The following is a 22,041-nucleotide window of genomic DNA, read 5'->3' as shown; positions in this document are numbered from 1 at the left end:
TTTGATTTTGGTTTTGTTTGGTTTTTTATCTCCACTTCAATAGTACTCTTCTCCCACTTTCTGGCAGTAAAATAGTTTCTGCTTTATGTGCTCAAGAGAGACTACTAATTTCGCTTGTGTAAATTCACTCATCATCATTCCTTCAGGTAGTGGCTATAGCTAACTCCCATCCCTTCCAGATCTTGTAGCCTGGCATGTTGGGTTAGTGTGTTATGGATAGTCTGCTTAGGGCCTCACCTTTGGCTCCTCAATGGATTCTCACTCCACCGTTGATTTCTAGTCAGCCTTCTCCAAGACTGAAGATCAGGCTCTTAGTGAGTTAGCAACCAGCRCCTTCAGGGATCTTGGGCTGGTGATGAAATACTCTGCTTCTGTGCAGACGGGAATGGACAGACTCCAGACACATAAAGGTGTGTGGCTTTATGTGACTGTGCCCGAGATAATACACCCTGCTTCTCAGTATGTTTGCTGAGAGCGACAGCATGCTAATGTGCTAATCCAGCTCACAGATTGGAGATGGTGTGTATAGTTTGTATCCAGCAAGCTGGRTACTAAGGCAGAGTGAACTTGGATGGACCTGTCCATGCCAGTCTGCATAGACTCTCCTTTAGTCTGGGGAAAACATCTTCTTTGAGTATGGAAACTTTGTTAGACAAGACATGGAATACTCTATACTGGTGTGGTACTGGGGCCTGATGTTTTTATTCACCTGTGGAAAGCCAACCATGTTTTTATACTTGTGCAAACATAATTAGCAGTTGCTTGTTGCTACTGATGGAGAAATATTGTGTTAAATTAGAGGGATGCATTCATTTAGTATGGTGATGGGTTACCAACAAGGAGTTGTTAAAGTAAATTTGGATTAATTTCTAGTTTTGTTTCAAATAGGCTTCTTTGTGTGAATATTTGACAGTCCTTTTGGAAGGTTCATTATGAATGCATTTTATCATTATTAGTAATATTTTTAGGTAGTAAACCCATGGAGCTCCTTCAAATACTGCTATTTTATTAGTATTGTGACATGGAAATGTTAATGTTGTAAAAGGACCCAAAATATTTTCAGGTAAAAGCTCTTAATTTTGAAAAGTGCAGGGMGCCATTCTCAAAGCTGTTACTTAGTTTTCAACACACATTTACTTTTATCAAAGAGTGTTATAATGAGCTTATATTTAAACTTCTGTAGGACTTCAAAGTAATTTCACTTGTTATTTGAAATGGCATATTATTTATCTCTTCACAGGTAGGATTTTCTGAAGTGACATAATGTTTAGCTTGTGTGTGGTGTGCATGTGCGGACATTGACATGCTTTTGACTGATGTCTCAGACTTCTTAAAGAGATCTTTATCTCCTTAAATGTTTTTTTGGTTTTGAACTTTGCTTTTGTTCTGTTACRCCTCAGTTTCTAGTTTTCCTGTAGAATCCTTCAGGATTCATTTTTTCAGGGGGCTGGATTAGGTTTATCTGACAGAAAACCAGATGTTTCAGATATCTCTTGATTATGACTTAGATAATATCACACTAATTTTGAAAAAAAATGTTAAGCGTGCTTGACACCAAAATGTAGTAGTACTGGTAATAAGAAATGCAGAATTTCATTGAATGCTGTGTCAATCATATCATGCCTCATTGATTTCAGTTCATTGGTTAGTACCCGCTAGGTGCTCTCACTTCTCTCAAGTCTGTCYACATTGTAGATGGTTCATGTAAATAACACTCTGTTATTCTCCTTCAAATGGTAGTATAATTAATGTCATTAACAGATTGTTTCTCATCCTGGGAAAGTCACTCCATTTGCAGAATAACATGGATGCATCTGTGAATGTGTTATCCTAGTGCTATAATATTCCTAACTTACTGTAAAGRTTGTCTTGGATCTTACTTATGCATGGAAATGTGATAATTTACAGTGATAATTTTAGGTATAGAATTTGTTTTAGGAAAATCAAGTTAATTTTGCTTAGTTTCAGAAATTTCATTCTGTTTCAGAAATAGCAGAAAGTTCAGTGCCCCAAAGTAGATTTAACAATGTGAAGACATGTACCTGAAATAGAGAAGTGCATCATATTCTACTCAGAAATTTTTAAGTTTTAATTTTTTTTTCTTTAATCCTGGTAGTAATTATTTAAAATGTTGAGAGTTCTCAAGGCTCAGTCCACACTGGTATTCACTAYTGTCTAATCCCACATTAGTGTTTGATAAGGAGATGGTAATTCAGAGGCACAGACATCTGATGGAATGTCAGTGCAGTGGCGATCAGTGTGGGATTGGTAGCAGGACTGTGATGATCAGTGGTAAAACAGTGGAAGGTGAAAWTGTGTGAGAAAGGGAGTCTTTATGGGATATTCAATTTAAATTTTTATTCGTTGTCCATTAATGTGCAGTTTGAGAAATTTGGAAATTAAACACATGACTTTTTCCCTTCACTGTATTTGTTTATGAACAAGGAACCTTCTCAGAAACACAAAACATGTCATTATGCATCTGAATTTTTCAATACTGCTTTAATAGTCTCTTAATTTTTTCTAATTCGCTTGGTCCCTGAAGAATGAAAATGAGACCAACCGCATTGGCAAATCCAGTCTCTCAAATGTAACATTTTGTTTGACATAGCAAAATTCCTCAGTTTGCGTCAGAATAATGTGACTGGACTCTGATTCTGCAGCCTTTGGTGACATCTRTATTCATTAAGCAGTGAAATGTCATGCAGTTCTCATTGCATGAGTGAGGGCCTCAGGTGAAAACATATGCATTCAGAAAGTAATACGCTGTGAGCTCAGAGCATGCTGGGCTTGTTTCCTTAGAGTAATCCATCGTGAAATATCTCTTTTGTTAGTAAAGGATCTGTTGTTAATTACAAACTAGTAGATAAAGGCTAGACTACGAGGATAGAATTGACAGAATGCTACCTGAAATAAAGCAGGTTTTTGTTTCTTGTTTCAAGTCTTGTTTTGGTTTTTTTTTTTTTTAATAAGAGATTTTACAAACCTTAGAATATTCAAGTATGGATGGTATTTTTAATTTCCTTATGCCAAAATGCAGGGGAAAAGGCAGTTGAAATTAAATTATCTGTTCAGTTATGATGATGTTGCCTGCTTCATCCTGTGATTATAATTATCCTTTTAAGACTAGTCATCATCATAACTTCCTTTGCAAGTTAATTCTGAAAAGGTACTGTATACTGGGTAAAAATTAATGTTTAAAATGAAAGTTTTGCCTCTGTTTCTTTCAAAATAAAATAATTCAAAATTCATATTAAGAGGCAAAATCAATGAATTTTCTGTGTGCTCCTGCAATGTCAGTGTGTACTGTACTTGTGTATTAGATGGRCTCATCTGTCCTTCATGTGTTGAACCCTCTCCCTATGCCATTGCCAGTGTTATCTAATCCTTTTTATTTCAGATGTGGCTCTTTTAATTGTAAATATTTAATCCAAATTAGGCATTTGTTATATGATTGTCTTAATAAAAATGCTTTTGCATGTGCCAGTTGATTTTTATATCCTCTATTAAAGGGTGTGGCTGCGTGAAACTGTAGAAATTTAGCAGTTTTTTTTCTAAAATTCTATGAGAATCCTGAAATGKAAGGGTGCTCAGCTAAGTGAGACCTGGTATTGTTTTGCTTTCTAACTTTAATAGTTTATCGTCTCAGACTTTTTAACTATTGCTGCACATTGAGCTGTCCACAATGACTCCTAATTATTTTTCTCAGAAGACTGGACTAATTTGATCTCATCAGATATTTAGACAAAATCATTTCTCCTTGTGTGCATTGCATTATATTTATTTGCATTTCATCTGCTGTTGTATTAGTGAATTCTCTTAACTCAATTAGATCTTTCTGGAAATCTCTATTCTCCATAGATTTTACTAACCCAAATAATTTCATACTACTGGAAATTCTACTGTTTGACTGTCCGCTTCCACTAATTGATGTTAACCATTGTGTTTAATGTTTGGTATATACCATATGGTTAACTTATACCCTCCCTGAACATCTTGATTAACTTCTTGATTATCTGAACCTTATTTATGAGGTTAAAATTCTTCAGATAATCAGAAGCTTGGAGAAGGAGTCAGTAGAGCAGAGCTCTACTGAGAAATCTCAAATACACAGTGAGAGTTTTCTTTCTTCCATTGTTTATAAAGGATTTGACGTTTTTCACAAGAGCTTCAGCTCAGCATTTTGTCTGTAGAAAGGGCACAAATGTCAGACTCCTAGGTCTTGTCGTGGAAATAACTGTAGGGTTCAGATAATGAAGAGTCCACATTTATATATTACAATATTTTGTTTCTGTGAAATGTAATCTTACAATCTGGATACTCTGGGAACATACTGCTGATCAAATGGTGAAAATGTGTATTAATCCACTTAGGTGGATGTTAGTTAAAATGTGTATTATTCTGGCTTTATGGCTGAACTTTGTCGTTTGTAACCTGTTTGTGTATGAGATATTAGTTTGTGTATGTGTGTCTTAAATGGGTGACACATGCATAGGAGAAGAATAGACAGCAGCAGAAGGGTAGGAGATTAGTCTTTGAGTAATCATGTTCTGCTGATTAATGAGTGTGATGGCACATTGCAGTACAACAGAGAGGTGTTTTTTTGAGCTGTGTGTAAATTGTTGAGCACCTGGCAGATTTTCCCAAATTGATTTTTTTTTCTGTGTAGCACAAGTAGCACGTAAAGAATGGACAAGTTTTTGAGGCGTTTTGCCCATTTTGTACAATCTGTCTCTAGTGATAAAAATATATATTCCTTTTTTTTTTCTTTAAATATTTTTTTCCGTGTAACTCCTTTCTTTCTCAGGTAAGATAAACGAGGCTTCTTATTTATCAAAGTTATGYTGTATTTCCTTTAAAATCCGTTTTTTCTTAATGAAAAAGAGCTACTTATTGAGCAGCTTAAGAAGTGTATCATCAGTATGGAGTTTGGTTTGGTTTTTTTCCTAAACTCATGTGATTACAAATAGTTGTAGGAGTCAGACTGGTAACAAACATAGATGGTGAATGATAACAAGATGGTTTTCAGTAGGTTGCCRTACACAACAAAGTGAGGGGGGAATGAGGCTTTGATTTTTTGAAATTTGTTTCAAAAATTGGAGGCATTTTTCATGTTTGGAACTGGTTTCTGAGGGGCTGATGAAATAACATTAACGGTTCTATTCACTTCAAGTCACTTGAGTTCTTGCACCAAAAATACATGATGAAAGAAAGCATCTGTCCTGTGTGGTGTTTGCAGCTTAAACGAATAATATGTCATATGATCTTTCCCAAGGGGAAGCTGAAGAATCMAAAGCAGGTTATGAAATAAAATGAAAAATGATCATTACTGATGTTCAGCTGAGTAGTTCAAATCAGAAACATTCCTGGTTGTTAGATACATTTCGCTCATTTATGACTTCTTTTTCTTTCTTCATCACCTCTGCAGCAACTCTTGCAACGTATATCATACTATTTTATTCATGTGAGTTCAGTGTCAATAGCCCCAAACTGAAGGATTTTACAGTTTTGCTTTTTTTTTTGGTTGAAGTAGTACAAAATGTCAAAAATTAGAAGGAAAGTCACAGTGGAAAATACCAAGACCATATCCGATAGTACATCCCGAAGACCCAGTGTGTTTGAAAGGCTTGGACCCAGCACTGGAAGTACTGCAGAGGTGAGTTGTAAAAGCATTCTTCTTTTCCTCCCCACCCCAGCATCTTCTTTTCCAGGATTAATGTGGTGGGAATGTAGCTCACAAGCACCAAATGCTCAGATGTCACTGATGTTAAGGTGAAAAGAACTCCTTAACGCATGGATGTTCAACATGCTAATACTAGAATTTTCAAATAACGTGTGTTTTGCCAGCTTCTGGATGGAGCAGTAGTACTGTGCATATTAATATTTCCACCARCCTAAATTTTTTGCTGCCAGACCTGATGCTCATTGTTGATTTTTTAAAAAATCAATTATATTACTGGTGGACAGAAATTACAGATAAATGGGACTTAATGTAGAGTCATTTGTTTGTTCTGCCACACTCACACCAATGGTATTTCCAGAAAGGAGTGTGAAATTCACCCAGTAATGTCTGTCTCTTAGACACAGTGCCGTAACTGGCTGAAGACTGGCAACTGCCTCTATGGGAACACATGTAGATTCGTACATGGCCCTTCACCACGAGGTAAAGGCTATAGCAGCAGTTATAGAAGGTAAATCAAGAACTCACTTTGAATTCTTCACATGCTGTAGGAAAATAGCTTTTGCAACTATGTATTTTGTTTTTAAGTGAAATGCTGTGGTGTGCCTAATTGTGTGTTATATCGATAACAAGTTGCCTTATGAAGCTGCTCAAAACAATTGTTTTGTCAATGTGCAGGATTTTTGTGTCTATACAGCTTTAAAAAAATGGAGTGTGCTGGATGCAGATTAACTACTTAATTACTTGAAACAGGAAGCTCAAGTACCTAATACTTTTTTTGTTTTGGTCTAGTGTCCCTGCTTTCTGGTATAYTTTTCTGTCCTGTACTAAAATGCTGGTTCGCAATCACTTACAGCAATGCTCACATTCACAGCCCTTCTGCCTTTGCTATGCTGTGTGATGAATGTCTATCCTTTCTCTCCTGTTGTGAGAAAACTTCTCTTCAAAACATATCTTTCTGATTTTATCTGTCAGATGTAGAAGAATATTCTGTACTGTAGGAGGAGAGTCAGTTATTTTTCAGAAGAGAATATTTTTTATTCTATGTCTCTTCATATGTTACTAAAAATTAAATTTTGTTTTTGACTGTCCTTTGTGTGGCATAACACGTAAATTAACTGAAACTAAATGTGGCAGTAACCTYGTAATATTCTTGCTGTAAAGGACAGAAAGATGTTTTTGTTTTAGCAGAGTACCTCTATCTGTGAAGGCTTCATGTTTTACAAACAGATGTCCCTCATAATGCTACAGTAATGCCAGTATTGCCTCTAGATTATGGATGAGCACACTGAAACATCAAAGTGTAAAGTAACAACAGGAGGGTTGGCATGAGGTTAGGGTTCTGTGTCTGGTTCTTTTTCCCATTCCTGTGGCATGCTTTAAGGATGATCTTGACTTTGCTTGTTTGATCTTCCATTGCTTCTAAGGTGATAGCAGCTTGGATACAAAATACATCACTGAGTTAGTGTTTCTTTTGGTGTGTGAAAGATTTTGTTCTGTTCTGTACTGAATGTTCCAAATGAATAAAACAAGTGATTTACTYGTAGAGATTAAATTTTAAAACTGTTATGTCACTTTCTCCTTGCTTTCAGTGTTTGGAACACTCAGTGCGTAGTTCTGCTTGGTCATTTGAAGAAAAGTGACATTTCTTTTAATGATTAAAGTTGTGTTTCTGCTTCCACTGACATTTAAGAAAAATGTTGATTTCCTTCTTTTTATTGCTAGCTTTTTTACTAGGACTATGAAAAAGTCAAAGGACAAGTCTTCCTGCTTATTTGCTTGGCACATTCAGCATTTAATAAAGGTGTTCTTAAAAGCAAAGCGGGGGAGGAAGTCCACCATCCCCACACACTTCCTAAAACAGACAAATGAAAGAACTGTGCCTGTCTTCAGAAGTTTCTACTAATAGCTTTTGGCCAGGCATAGAAAAAGCTGGTACATAATATGTACATAATAAAATGGTGGCATTTTCATGCCATTTAACATTGGAGAGATTTTCACAAATGTTATCAGGCACTTCAAATGCAGTTTTACTGGCTTCTTGCAAGCCAAACTAATGCTGCTTCCACATCAGTTCAGTCAAAGCACTACTCTTGTTCAAGTATCTGGGATAAGAAAATGGCAGCATGTCTGCATGTGTTCAGCCAGGCCTACTGGTGAAGTCTCATCTGCTTTGCAGGATGGACAAAGCATGTCTTGCTGTGTTTCTGTCTTCATACCTTTGCCTTCAGTTYCCTACCTGTCTTCAGTAAATCCCATTGTTAATGGTTTTTTTCTGAGCATTATGCCTCCTATAGTTCAGAACATCACCAGACAGCAAGAAAACTTGACTCTAAAGTGTGAAAAASATAATGCTTCTTCCTACTACATGAATTTTAATCTTACTATAAGAATGAAACCTAACATGTTTTTACATAAAACTTAGCTGATGATAGCATTAAAAATTCCATATTAGACTTGCCAGTCTTCCAGACATCAGAAGTAAGGAGAAGATAACTAAGACCTGTGTGTAGACAAGCTATCCCACAATGAATTTTGCTCTTTCTGCACTTGTAGATTGAAGGTCAGTTGCTTGGCAGCTTCTTGGCTGGCTTCTTTGTGATATTGTCAGAATGTATGCTATTGCAGGGTCTTTTTCTTAGTCTGACTGATCCTCTTTATTCAGGGTCATCACACTGCATTTAAAAACTGAACTAAGCCAGCAGCCATATTAGGAAAGAATGTATGGATTTTGAAAGTGTCAAATTGTGTAGTATGGGAAACTGGAAAACAGGGCAGTGTTTATTGACTAATTATAATATGTACATGATACACCAATAATGGTCATCTGCCTCTGTGCACACGTGTGTTTTCACACAGGTTCACAGAGGTATCCTCAGGTAGGTGTGTTGGAAGGTGTGCCTGTTGCTGGATACTTGTTCCTGACACTGTAAGAAGTACAGAAGCAAAGGGAGGCACTGCTATGAATGTGCATTTCCTAAATGCTGTTGAATGGGGAGAMCTGAACTGTTGCAGGAAGTATTGCTGTTTAAAATCACTTAACTGCACTGCTTAAAATTTGAAATGAGGAAATTCTGCATTTTAGGYCTTATTTAAAAGATGAGCCCAGCTCAAAATACTGAAAAGAAATTACATAATGCCTTTTGTGTGAAAGGTTCTGGCAGTTGCACTCTAGCCATATCATCGTAAATTGCAGAGGTAAATYGTCATGATCTGTTGAAGTTCAACAGTGAGTATTTTCTGGAATAAATATAAAGATAAAATAAATAAAGATCCCTTTTGGAGTGGGTTGGAGAAAAGTTACGTAGAAAAGAATCTGTGATACACATAAAAGAAAAATCAGCTAGTAGACCAGCTTGTTTTTCTGTGCATTAAGCCAAAGCATCTGAAAACAGTCACGGCTTCCTGTGTAATTTTTTTTGTAAATTTGATTGATTTTCAGTCTTATTGTATTAGAGTTTTTGGAGGGTTATKATGTCCTTGGTGAAAGAGAGTGATTACCATGGCTTTGCTTTGGTGTTCTCCTAAAGCTGAAAAAGTTGACCCAGTAACAGCAAAATGAAACAAAAAATTGACCAACTAACCCAAGCCCTGAATGTGTACCTTTTAAATTTCTGTGGGTTTTTTTCATAACTTAAATAGTATTTAAGTAGATTTTAATATTGCTGTAGCAAAATACATTTTTTCAGAAAGAGAGGGAAGAAAAAATTTCTTAATTGAGAGTGAAATGGTTTGGTGTTTTTTTTTTACTCCAGCCTAAAACTTAAAAAAAAAAAGTATTAAAATATCAGATGGCCCTCTGAAAGGTACATGAGCAGCATTCAGTGCAAGTACTTTACCTTCAGCTAATCGGATTTTTTCCTGAAAGTGTTCCTCTTGAGGAACGATATTACAAGTACATTATTGAAAATATTTCTGCCTCTTAACTTAAAATGTAACTTAAAAGGCAGTTTCAGTAATCCAAATACTTTTTATTGTAACTTAAATATTATTAAAAATTAAGGCATTGAATTGCACTTTAATGTTGAAAGACAGTTTATCTGTTGAGGTAGCTGATGGKTGGAATGCTTCAGAAAGTTTTGGTAATGCAAAAATACCTTTTTAATATGGGGGGAGGGAAAATACGTTGAATCATAACCTTTACTAAACTCAGACTCTTTAAGGAAATATGTCTTGAATCATATAGTCATGCATGCAGAGAAGATAACTTGTTTCTGTTTGTGTGCCAGATATTATTTGATCCTTAGTGATGAAAAAAGCAGAGCTCTATTGTTCTGTACATTTCAGCTGACCTACATTGATGTGTATTTACAATTTCACGGAGAATTAAATGCATTTAAAAATTAATCATTGGTATTTTTCTCTGTAGGTCCTTGTACATTTAACCTTATGATGCAGTTTAAAGAATTAAATATAGAAAACAGTGCAGAGGAGGAAGTGGAAAAAATGACTTTTTAAAATATGTGTAGATTGAAAATGAAATGGTATTAATTAAAACTTTKGTGTGCATAGACTGTGAAAGACAATTTACTCTTTATATATTATGTGACAGGAAGAGTGGGAAAAAGTGCTTTCTCAATGAAAACTGATTCAGCCTGAAAAACAAAAGAAATACCAATTTCAATTTTCAAATATTACATATAACTCTTCTAATCAAATAATACAGCATTAGTATCTCTTTATGATTCTTTAGTGTAAACTGATGGGCACAGATATTGTACTTCTACACAATCGTTTCACAGAAGAATCTATAATTCCAGCTAACAGCTATCACAGAAGTACTAACTTCACCATCAAGCTATATGAAGACAAAATTTGTTTTCTTGAACTGAAAGGTCATCTGAAACAGCTCCTACATTCCCTTAGCTTAGAAATTTGTTTGAATCATAGGATCACAGAATGGTTTGGGTTGGAAGGGACCTTAAAGATCATCTAGTTCCAACCCCCTGCCACGGACAGGGACATATTCCAGTTGATCAGGTTGCTCAGGGTCCCAGCCAGCGTGGCCTTGAACACTGCCGGAGATGGGGTTGTCCACACCTTCTCTGGGCACCTGTGCCAGTGCCTTGCCAATGCAATGGTTGTTCTCTTTTAAGTCTTTAAGGGTAAATGAGCTCGTGAATCATGAGGTGACAAAATTGTAGTAGTGTAGGATGGTCCTCTTGCCATTCCACATCACAGTAGTATCTTTTACAGAAAATACATCATAAAGATGCATGACTATTAGAGTTCATCCAGTATTTTGTAATTAAATAATGGAATAATTATATTACTGCAAGGTGGAAAATGGAAGAGGCCTCAGTAGTAAATTTCTGGTTCATGGTCTTGCAACAGAGTTTTCCTATGTAGCAGCCTCACTGAGACCATGGGAGGATGGTACTTAGGTTATGTTGACCCTGCTTGCAGACTTCRTCCACCTTCAGGGTTGTGCTTCTCTGTGACTGTCATTACTAGTCTATAGGAGTTTGACTCTGCATTAATTGTGGTTTTAAGTGTATGTATGATACATATAGAGAGATACTTACATATATAAAAATCGTTGCAGCCTAGATTATGGAGAAGGCTAAATGTTGAAATGTTTGCATGATGGTCAGAAAAAGATTATTTGTTCTGGATAGGATCATCTGAAGCTGATCTGGAGTAGTAACTAAGTCATGCCATATATACATACAAGTAATTTTTCATCTTAGAGTCAAGTCTTCCTTTACTTTCTGAAAGGGTTGGKTTTTTTTTGTATGCTTAAGCCCTTTAGAATGGAATATTTTCTTACTCATCCACTTTGCCTCTGGGTGGGAGGTTTAGATCTTTTTATACTAATAAAATAATAGTTAAAAGACAGATCATATTCCTTTAAAGATAGTCCCGTAGAACTGGTTATATTATGTTTCTATATTATACAGGTCACCAGAAAGACCCACTGGAGATCTTCGGGAAAGAATGAAGAACAAACGCCAAGATGTTGAGGCAGAGCCACAGAAACGAAGTGCAGAGGAGTCATCCTCTCCTGTTAGGGTAAGAGTGGAGTTTGCAGAACTCCAGAATTCCTCAGTAGCAATTGGGCAGTGTGTCCTAGAAATCTTATCATTGTGACTTGTAATATTGAGAATGTTTTAATGAACTGATCATTTTGTACATAGCATATCACATACTTTGTTATGAAGTGTCTTAATAATTGTACGTTTTTGCAGTTTTATGATGCTTTCTGGTCTTTTGTTTCCTAAAGATTTTATAAATCCCACAGACTTAAAATGTGTTATAAATACTGATAAACAAGTATTTAATAACAGTGCAGACCCTTTGATTATTGCCAAGAAAGTATATTAACCATTGTTCCAGTTGTCTACTGTTTTTCCCCCAATACTTATTTGTATCCATTGTATACATGCATCATGACTTAAGTTGTTCATCCCAAATTTGCTTTTGATGAAACCATGCCGTTACTATAGTGCTGGTTCATTTTGCCTTCCYCCTCACATTCTCATCAGGCACCCCAACTGCTCACTTAATGGATTTTGCAAAAAAWTCATTATTGTTCTCATTTTTTAAAACATCTTTCTGCAACTCTGTGGCACTCAAATAAATTTACTTATTTTTAAATTGTGTTATCCATTCCTGATGTTACAAACAAATAGGAATAGAGTTCATAGTGCGACCCTGTACCTGTGTAGCAATAGCACCGCTGTGTTCCTGCATCATGTTTAAGACCATCTTCATATGAATAATTTTTTTAAATTTTATTTGTAAAAAATCAGTTTTGTTTCTGCAGGTAATTACAATATTCTATTATTTGCTCTTGGTCTGTTCCTACTTGCTGTGTAAAATGAATTTTTTATGTCAGCTGTAAATAAATCAGCAGCAGCTGCTATCATTAAATTTAACAGAATGGCTTACCTTCCAATCATGTTTTCAGTTGCTGTTAATTTGTGTAAACGCTCAATCTTTTTACTGAAATGTGTTTCTTTTATTTTCTAGTAGTTTGAATAAACTGTTCAGTTATTGAGTACATGGTTGGTGGGAAAATTTTTTTTTCCAACCGTCATTAAAAATTTGCTGTAACTTCTGTCCTGGTGCAACTCTGATTTTGATGTAATTCTTACTTTTGGTTAGTTAACCTTGCTTTTTATAGTGTTCTATTAATGTAATAATAAAACACTCTTAAACAACTAAACCCAAGTGAAAGTGAACTGGAAGCAAGAATTTAAAGGAGCTGGAGAATTAGTAGGTCTGTTAAAGATTCAAAGAATTATTTAGAGATTAAACACATGGCAGAGTAAGAAATGCTCTTCTTCATCTCATAAAATGGAAGGTTGAGGAAACTACTGAACTTTTGTTTTAATTCCATGGAGGCAATTCTCAAAATACGGGATATCAAAGAAAACTTTGTGGAACAAATAGATGAAGAGGGACAGTCGTCAAGAGTTGCTTTCCAAAGCACCAGGATATCTAAAAGGACAGAAGATTCAAGTGACTGAACTTCTAAGAAAAATCTTGCTCCGTCGGCGGAGCTGCTGTTATGTTGGAGATCTAGTATGTTGCCATATTGTATTAAAGCTTTTGGGGTAACAGTGGAGCTGGATAAGAAAACTTTGAAATAATAAAAGGTAGTCTGTTTCGTAAGAAGTTTCATAATTTTGGTTAAAAAGAAAGAAAAAAAGACCAATCAGAAACATTCCTGCAGACAAAATCAGTGCTTCAGCATCCTGCTAGACTGAAGCTTCSATGGAGAGTAGTGGTTAAGAGAAAACAGGTCAAACCTGTTTTATAACAAGGCTTTTGAGGCCTATGTATAGATAGTCAAAGAATAGCTTATATAGTATTTTAGGTTTAGAAGCCAGCTGAGGGGAAAATTTTAGATTAATTTGAAATTGAATTACACAGAATGCTATGGTAATTCATTTAGAGAACTGTAACTTTAAAGAATGTAGAAAAAATGTTGGAGATCCCAAATGTGAAACTTTGCAGAAGATGTGAAAACAGTACTTGAGATTACTGAAGTCTGAGGAATTCCTCAGGGGTTGGGAAAGATAGTTTTTGGCAGTACAATGGCAGATGAAACTCGGTGTTGGCAAGTGCAAGGTAATGCACAATGAAGAAAGTATTTAAAACAAAAAATGAATTTTTAAAAAGTAACTGAAACCATGCAGTAAAAAAAATAAGTTATTGTGGACAGCTCAATGAAACCATGTGTTCCAAGCAAAGTCACAGTTGTAGGAGCAAACACTCAAGTATATAAAAATGGAATATAAAATGATCAATAATATGCTGTAGAAATTCATGGTCCAGTTTTATTTGAAATGCTGTTTGATTGTCATCACCTGTATGCAAGAAAATACAGTCAAAGGTCTTCTTGAAGTGGGCAAAGAGGTGAGAAATAAACTGGGGAGAAGAAAGATCATGGGATGAGTGCATATAATGTATGTTTGAGAGAATGTAAGTTAGATGCGTCATGTTCATACTTAATCCCAGTAGAAAGAGTGGCAAATTTGGAAATGACATGGGGAAGTGCTRTTTATGTTATATATGACAATTCTACCTGATTGCCAGAAGATAGAGACACAAAGCTGAATAGGTTCCACCAGAAGTTAAGAGAGTATAGCTAGTATAAAATCTTTCCAGGAGAGATTTTTTAATTCTTTGGAGACATAAGATAGCTAGCACAATCTGTATGTATTTAAGAAGAAACTTCCTATTTGGTCAGTTTATAGACTATATCCCTTTTTATATTTTTAGGCTTTGTACTATTATTTGCAGAGGCAATATATTGTGTTATGTGGACACCTACATTGAACTCAGTTCTTTCTGTGTTTCTTGAATTTGTGTTTGAAATTACTTAAGCAATGTATGTTAGTGTATGAATTATATACAAATAATTAGATAAGGTTCCTGATGTTACTGTATTCCGTTGGAATTTTTTATATTGTATTTTTCTCCATATTATGAGAAGACAGTTACATTGGTGTGTATGTAGTCTTACCTAAAGTCTTAACCTGGAAAGTGATTTGGGAGAAACAGTGGGAGGAACTTAATGTACATTTAGGAAGGTTTTTGTAAGGAATCCGTATCACTTGTTTCATACCTGTGGTTTTCGTCACTGTAGCTTTTCACTATTTCCTCTGGAAATGAGARTCAGCATTGTCTTGCATCTCTGAAATGGCAGCAACACCTCTTAATGTTAGAGGAACTTCAGATTAATTTTCTTACGTGTGTCTGTAGTGTGGTAGTAGTTTACACTATAAATGTATTATATCTAGAGCGAAGTAGTACGGTGCTTGCCCAAAAGGTTCTAGTTACAATACAGGTAGCTTACTGTAGGTTTAAAGGAATCTGTGCTTTGTAATGTGTTTGTTTTGCTGCTGCATGAACATGTGCAACCTGATAATACTGAAACCAAGATTTCTGAAATGCAAGAATTGTAGGTTATATGAATCTTCGATTCATTCCACTGGTGTTGGCAAAATAATACTTCTTGTCTAGAAGCATGTTTTACAGATTGGATGAGTCCTTTTGTGCTTGGCCAGGCTTTTCTGGCAGTAGTGGGAAATTTGTTCAAGTAGCTGTCAAGTCTTGTGCTATAGAGTGCTGATCACATGGGGCATGGAACTTAAACTTAAGTAGACATTAAATTAAATCAAATCTCACAGAAGTCAGTCATGATGTCATTGTTTTTTCCCTTCCTTATGTGGCATCTCTCCCGAATATCAACGTGAAACTGTCAACATCTATCCAACACCTGTTGTGTTTAGCTACTTTTTATTTTATTTTTTTTTATTTTTTTTTTTTAGTAAATAAATACATAATTATGGAAGTCTAATGTTTCTCATCTAGTAAATAGCATTTTTTTAGAGTCTGCAGCGAAATAGTTAACAAGTGTGACTGAGGTGGATATACAGCATCTTCAAGTACAAGTGAAAGACATGCTATTGGCCTTTAGGAGTTTTACTTACTTTGATCTTGACTTGTTAAGGGAGAGATAAAAAATATGTAAAGAAGGTCTATAAGGATATGAAGGAAATAATTAATCCCCATAGTATGAGGGAATCAAATGTGTTACAAGTGTAACAAGTAAAATAAAAGGAATATGTTGAAGATTTTTCAATGAGAAAATTTAAGCATGTGTTCTAAACCATCATAACTTTAATACTTTGCATGACCCTTGAAAAATTTACTTGATTTCTAAACTGAGATTTATTTTTTTTTCTAAACTGTTTTTCAAGGTGCACTGTTGTCAGAATCCTTTTTCCTGACAACTAAACAATATTTAGTGTTMAATACCATGCTTCCCCCTTCCCCTGTATTCAGTATTTCAGTTTGGTAGCTGTTTTTGTTCTCAGTTCTTCTGTAGAAATGATTGTACCACTACTGAATCTTTCCACTCAAAGAAGAAAATACAGGTTCTTTCAAGGTGCTTGTCTTGACTTGTAAGTTTGAAGAGGTAGGCATGATGCATACAAGTTGTGTAGTATTTTCAACATGGGCTGTTAAATTGGTCTTGAAGCATTCCRACTTTCTGCACATTCTTAGCTGACAAGTCTTTGGATTTTTTGGAATTTGCTTTAAGAAGTTCTTTTAAATTGGTATGGAAAGGTTGTCCTAACATTCGTATGGCAGTTTATTAATAACAGGTAGTGTTGAAATAATAGAAGCTAGTAGTTATTTTTAAGAAATTATGGTTTTGTTAGTTTATGTTGTAGGAATTCATTGAAATATATAGCRGAAGTACACATTTTAGTAGAATAGATGCAGCCTTCATAGAGCGTGAGCTAGAAAAATAATATTCTTAAGGAAAAAAAGAATGATTGCAGGGAAGGCATGGAATACTTACAGATTTCCAGATCTTATCAGAGTAATTTCCTTTTAAAGTAATTTCCTTTGGGGCATAGTCCAATTCTGGCCCTTAGACTGGAATGCTTTTAGTACGTGTTGTGACAATGGCTTAGTGGGTGTAGATTTGTCTGCCGTTCATCAAATTGGCAACCAGCATGACTCAGTAAGCTATGGCCTTTGCATAATTTTAAAGATTTACATCATTAGACTAGAGAATAAGTTGTTAGTGAATAAAATGGAATAATTGAATTTTACTCATTTTTGAGTGATAATCTGCAATTTTATGTTCTTTTCTTCATATGTTTCTAAGGTGACATTAAGGTTTTAAATTAAGTCAAGATCTAAGTCCCAATAAGAAATAGCTAGTGAACTTCTCAGACATCTCCTTTTTTTTTGAGGTTTCTCCCACATACCAACTTGAAAGAATCCCCAAAAATCAAAACAGGGCAGTATGGGAGGTGAGAACAACAGGGGTATGGGATAGACTTTGATGTTTTGGTTTCCTGTTTAACAAGTTAACCTAAGATACTTCTCAGCTTGAATTTTCTTTTTTTGCTAAGTGAAGAAACTTTGTCCTGTATTCCACTTGAGCCCAGGAAGATAGAGTATGTTGTCAGCGGCTGCAGTAGTGGAACTCTGCAGCTTTACTACTGGAATTTAGCAGGGGGACAAGAGCAGCAMAGCATCAGTTTACTTTTGAAATTATCTTTTTTCTTCTAGGATGGTCTCTGGCTTTCTTGGTGTTTACAGGACCATCTGCCACGTGGAAAATGGGTGCTACTGCATTAGTTAGACTTGTCCTGGAGAGAGTGAAAATCAAACCCAAAACTGTCAATGAAACTTGATTCTATTGTGTTGCTTTAGAATTTTTTCCCCTTTTGCCAGCCAAGGGTCTCCTTTTTTGTTTTATTATCTCATCCCTTCCCCATTCTTTATTCTCTGAAGAGTTAAATGGTTCCACTTCTGAAGCTCATCTGCCTTGCATATAAATATTCTTATTTACAGCTGAGAATTCTTGCTCAAGCTGTTAAAATTATACTCTTTAAATGTTCATTAAACTTCTGGTCTTTAGAACTTAGTATGTTCTTTTGGTGCCTATTTTAATCTTTTTTCTCTGATGTGTGCTTGACTCTTGCACTTCCTTTAAGCCACCTTATTTTGTGAATCTTTTCTTCTCTTTTCCTCATTCGCTATTTACATTCTGATTATATGAAATTGCATTAGAACATGTAGCCTGTGGAGTCTCTGCTTGTTTAAGCAGGTGTTTGTTCAACAGGCGAAAGGGGAAAATGCTTTTTGTACTATGAAAAAAACCCAGCCCAAATACCGTGTAAAATACATCTGCTTCTTCAGGCTTCTTTTAAAATAAAGTTGTTTACTCTAATGCAGCATTTTTCCCTTTATAGAAAGAGTCTTCACGAGGAAGACATAGAGAAAAGGAGGATATCAAAATTACAAAGGAGCGAACACCAGAAAGTGAAGAGGAAAATGGGGATTGGGAAACAAATAGAGAAGGTATGTATAAGGTATTACGCTAACAGTCCCCTGATGCCTCAAAGAACAGATATTACTGGGCTGTGTGTCAAGTGGAATTCTTCAAGATTTGATTTCTAAGCAGAATACTTCCGTGCAGTAGCCATTAATTTAGGAGGTTTCTTTGGAGGAGAACTAACAAGTTATCTGAGTTGAACTGTTACACTGGTTAAACCAGCTAGCTTTAAAAACATAGGCATTTTTTGTCCCTCTCTTTTGATGACTCAAAAACATAGGCATTTTTTGTCCCTCTCTTTTGATGACTCAGGCTAAAAGAGATTTAGGTATAGTCTATTCCATGGCTGAACCTTTCTCGTTCAGGTCAGTAGATGAATCCAGGTTGCATCTAAAGTAATTTTGGAACTGCTCAGTCTGAGGAGAGGGTATAACGCCTTTGTATTCAAAAGTCAGCAGTTTTTGTTGCATAATTTGTAGCGGTGTAAACTGTGTGATTAACAAGCTGCATTAGAATGAGTATAACAGTGGAAGGTGGCCATCAGTGAATTATTKATGTTCTAAGAACACTTGAAGAATGCCGAGTGTCTTCTGTAGTCACTTTTGTATGAATTGGTGGGTGGAGTTTTTTRGGTTTGGGTTTTCATTTAATACTTACAAGGGGATTTCATTATCATTGTTGATAATGGGCAGTTTTCTTCCAAGTTTTGTGAGAGTACAAGTTCACGTGATAGTGTTGTTACAGCAGCTTCTACTGAGCTGTGGTGTTTCTGTAGTTTTCTGAGTGTCTGTATTTCAGAAGTAGTTATAATGTTGCAAGAAAAAAAAGGCAATTCTGATCCCTTCTGAGAGAATTCAGATATAATGAATGTGTTTGCAAGGAAGTGCACTGCAAGTTGTAGGATGGAGCTCCTTGGAAAGTCATTAACTAGGGAGCTTTTCAATACTGTGTGCTGAAGTGTTGCAGGTCCTGTTTTGCTGTGTCTTTGGCATATATATGAATATGGAAAATTACCTGCAATATGTATTCACACCTTTGTAGATTTTTTTTTTTTTGCACACCTCGAGAAATATAATGTACACATGGAAATAAAACCTGACTCGAAAAAGTTTGGAACATAAAAACCACAAGTTCTATATAAACATAGACTATGAATGTCTTAAGTTTTAGACACTGAGACTTTCATCGTGACAATTCAGCTTTTTTTTTTTCTAAGTAGTGTCAATTGTTGGTATAAGGATGAAGTAGAATTACTATCTATTAGTTTCTAGTGAGTGCTATGTAAGTAGATGGATAGATTGGGAAAGAACCTATGCTGTTAGGAATTACACTTTTCTCTAAATTGTTCCCATGCATTCATGACACATGAAGGCAATTTGTAGACTGAATTTAGTTATTGTGAAACCTTTTATATGGTTCCTGTATGTAGGAAGGGAGTGAAAGCTAATAAMTTTTTAATGAAGTCATAATTTCTCTGACAGATATTTTCTCAAAGTGCTTTTTCAGCATTAGACTTAAATAATAATATTAATAATGAACAAATTTAATRTAAACAGAGTAAGTAAATTAAATTTTCAGTAGGATTTCAGTTGCAAGACTGGAAGCATGATATTAACTGTCCATGACTTAATGAAAAAGTGAGAGAAATAGCACTTTATCTAATGTTAAAACCAAGCAGTGATAAGGTTGTGAAACCAGATAAAATGCTTGAAGTGTATGTTTGTGTGATGAAAGGATTCATACAGAACTCTTACTTCAAAATCAATGTAATGTGTACATGTAATTAGATAGCAAATTATTTGTAAGACGCTATTAAATAAAACTCTCCAGTATCTCCATCACYATAAATCTGTTTCATGTGAGTTTCCCAGTTGAATAGTCCTCTACATATTTTCAGTCTTTGTGAAGACACACAGTTTAAGTTTTCTTTGTTATTTAAATATAAATAAGTGGTTTACTGTGTTTCATTTGCTATCTCTGATGAATGTCCATGAAAGAATTTAAGGTGTTCTTTCATTGAAGTTTAAGATTTTAACTTCAGGTTGTATGGAACTAAGTGGAGTTACTTCAGGTTTGCACACATAATTGGAGAAGAAATTAGGCATTCATTCGATGATCCTTTCAGGCAGTGCTTAAAAGTCRTAGAAATATTTATGCTTGGCATCCAGTAGGCTAAATGTTATTGTTACATTTTTCATAAGAAATTGTTTACTGATCTATTTTTTTTTTTTAATGAAGACTCTGATAATGGAGATGTTAATTATGATTATGATCATGAGCTGTCTTTGGAAATGAAGCGCCAAAAGATTCAGAGAGAACTCATGAAATTGGARCAGGAAAACATGGAGAAACGAGAGGAAATAGTAATTAAAAAAGAGGTTTGTATTATGTAAATGTGAAATAAACAAGACAAGTCATCAGCCATTTCAYAGGCTTCTGATTGTTTACCAGAAGATTAAGGTTTTTGGGCTACAAATGCACTRTTGTGTTACATAATAGTGAATAACTGGCACCTATATAATTAGTACGTGGCTTGAGTATTAGAAGTGAGTATCTGGTTAATCATCCAACACAATAGTGAAGTTTTCTCCTTTGTGAAGTCATCTATTAAATGAGTAGAATTTAATGCATTTTGATGATAAAAAGCTAGTAAGAGCTGTTAACAGAGAAGGYATGTAAAAGAAAACACAAGGCATTTGCTAATCTCATTTTCCAGCTTGCCTGATAGTAACAGAGTAAAGTTGAGTGACAGAGGCAAAGCTGTAAGTGTTAGAAACCCTGAAATGTTGGGGAAGATTAAAAAAATCCTCTAAGGATGTCTTTCTTTTTCAGTTAAATGTGTTAGTTTTAACTTTCAGTTAAATGTGTTAGTTGTGAGCATACCGCTTTTAAACTTTCAGTTACAGTTCTTGTACTATATTTACAGCATGCATCGCCTTCTCTTCCTCCATGCTTTATGTGTTGTCTTCCTTTTATGGTGTTCTTTGCAAACAATGTGATGAGTTTATTTGAGGTAGAGTTGTACATGGTTAAGATCTCATACTCTCGCTTGCTGGATTTACATATTTGACACATAYATCGACATACAGTTACACTTTTGAGCATCAATATCTTATTGGCTAATTATATTCTTTCCTTCAAGATTTCTCCAGAGGTGGTTAGATCTAAATTATCACCATCACCATCACCACGAAAGTCTAGCAAATCTCCAAAACGAAGATCCAGTCCCAAATCATCATCTTCAGCTAGTAAGAAAGACAAGAAAGCATCTACTGTCTCTTCACCACTTTTGGATCAGCAGAGGTCAGTATATAGATACATCTTGCAAGTGAGTGAGAACAGAGAACAACTCTTAAATTTATTATGGGGTTTCCATAATGTTTTCCATTTTCCTTGCTTTCAGTGCCCTTGATTATGTAACTTTAGGGAAGGGTCTCTAAACTATGCATTGTGAATCATCTTATGCAGAAAATTATTACATGGATGTAGTTGTGGGTTGATTATTTTCATGGTGTACAAGCAGATCTTTTCTCTTTGAATGTCGAGAGTCTGGGAGGTGATGAGAAAATATAAACCATTGAAAAGGGGAAAACACTTTTTTAAATGCTGCAGCCTCTGTAAACTGAAGTGTTTAGAAGTCTGAAAAGTACGATCTGTTGGTATTGCATATTACTGTTCAAGAAATAATGTTTGACTTTCAAGGCAGGGAATTTCTCAGAATTTGGGAGAGAGCGAAAAGGGATGTGGGAGTACAGGGAAGAGTTAAGAATAATATATCTGAAAATCAAGGAATTTGAGCTGGGTTCTATGCCACCAAACACARTCTCTAAAACCGATTTCTAAAGGTCTGGCTGGCCACAAGACATTTTGATTATTTATTTGCAGCTTTTAGATATGAAAGAAATTAGTGCAGCAATGTAACCAGACAGGTCTGTTTTTGCTAAGTGAAAATCCCCTTTAAAATAGGGACAAAACAATGTTGTTTCTGCTACAGGAATATTACTGCTTGTGCTGGTATGCTACTGACATTCAGTGATATGTGTCGCTG

The 22,041-nt window shown here is 35.3% G+C and overlaps 1 protein-coding gene across 6 annotated transcripts in view; it reads left to right on the top strand.

Moving 5' to 3' along the window:
- The first annotated feature begins 5,510 nt into the window (after window positions 1–5,510).
- The window catches only part of ZC3H13 (zinc finger CCCH-type containing 13), a 40,358-nt gene continuing 23,827 nt past the window's right edge, over window positions 5,511–22,041 (top strand). For all 6 annotated transcript variants that reach the window (XM_057374743.1, XM_057374742.1, XM_057374744.1 and 3 more), the window contains exons 1-6: window positions 5,511–5,656; window positions 6,082–6,191; window positions 11,581–11,692; window positions 17,911–18,019; window positions 20,232–20,371; window positions 21,136–21,296. In XM_057374743.1, coding sequence (XP_057230726.1) covers window positions 5,540–5,656; window positions 6,082–6,191; window positions 11,581–11,692; window positions 17,911–18,019; window positions 20,232–20,371; window positions 21,136–21,296 — 749 coding nt within the window. In that variant the 5' untranslated portion in view covers window positions 5,511–5,539. The remainder of the gene's footprint in view (window positions 5,657–6,081; window positions 6,192–11,580; window positions 11,693–17,910; window positions 18,020–20,231; window positions 20,372–21,135; window positions 21,297–22,041) is intronic.

Source organism: Malurus melanocephalus, unplaced genomic scaffold (genome assembly GCF_030028575.1).
Source record: "Malurus melanocephalus ecotype Western Australia unplaced genomic scaffold, MMel_1.1 scaffold_231, whole genome shotgun sequence".
Classification (NCBI taxonomy): Eukaryota; Metazoa; Chordata; class Aves; order Passeriformes; family Maluridae; genus Malurus; species Malurus melanocephalus.
The sequence above is the reverse complement of the archived record's forward strand: the minus strand, read 5'-3'. Positions and strand labels throughout refer to the sequence as shown.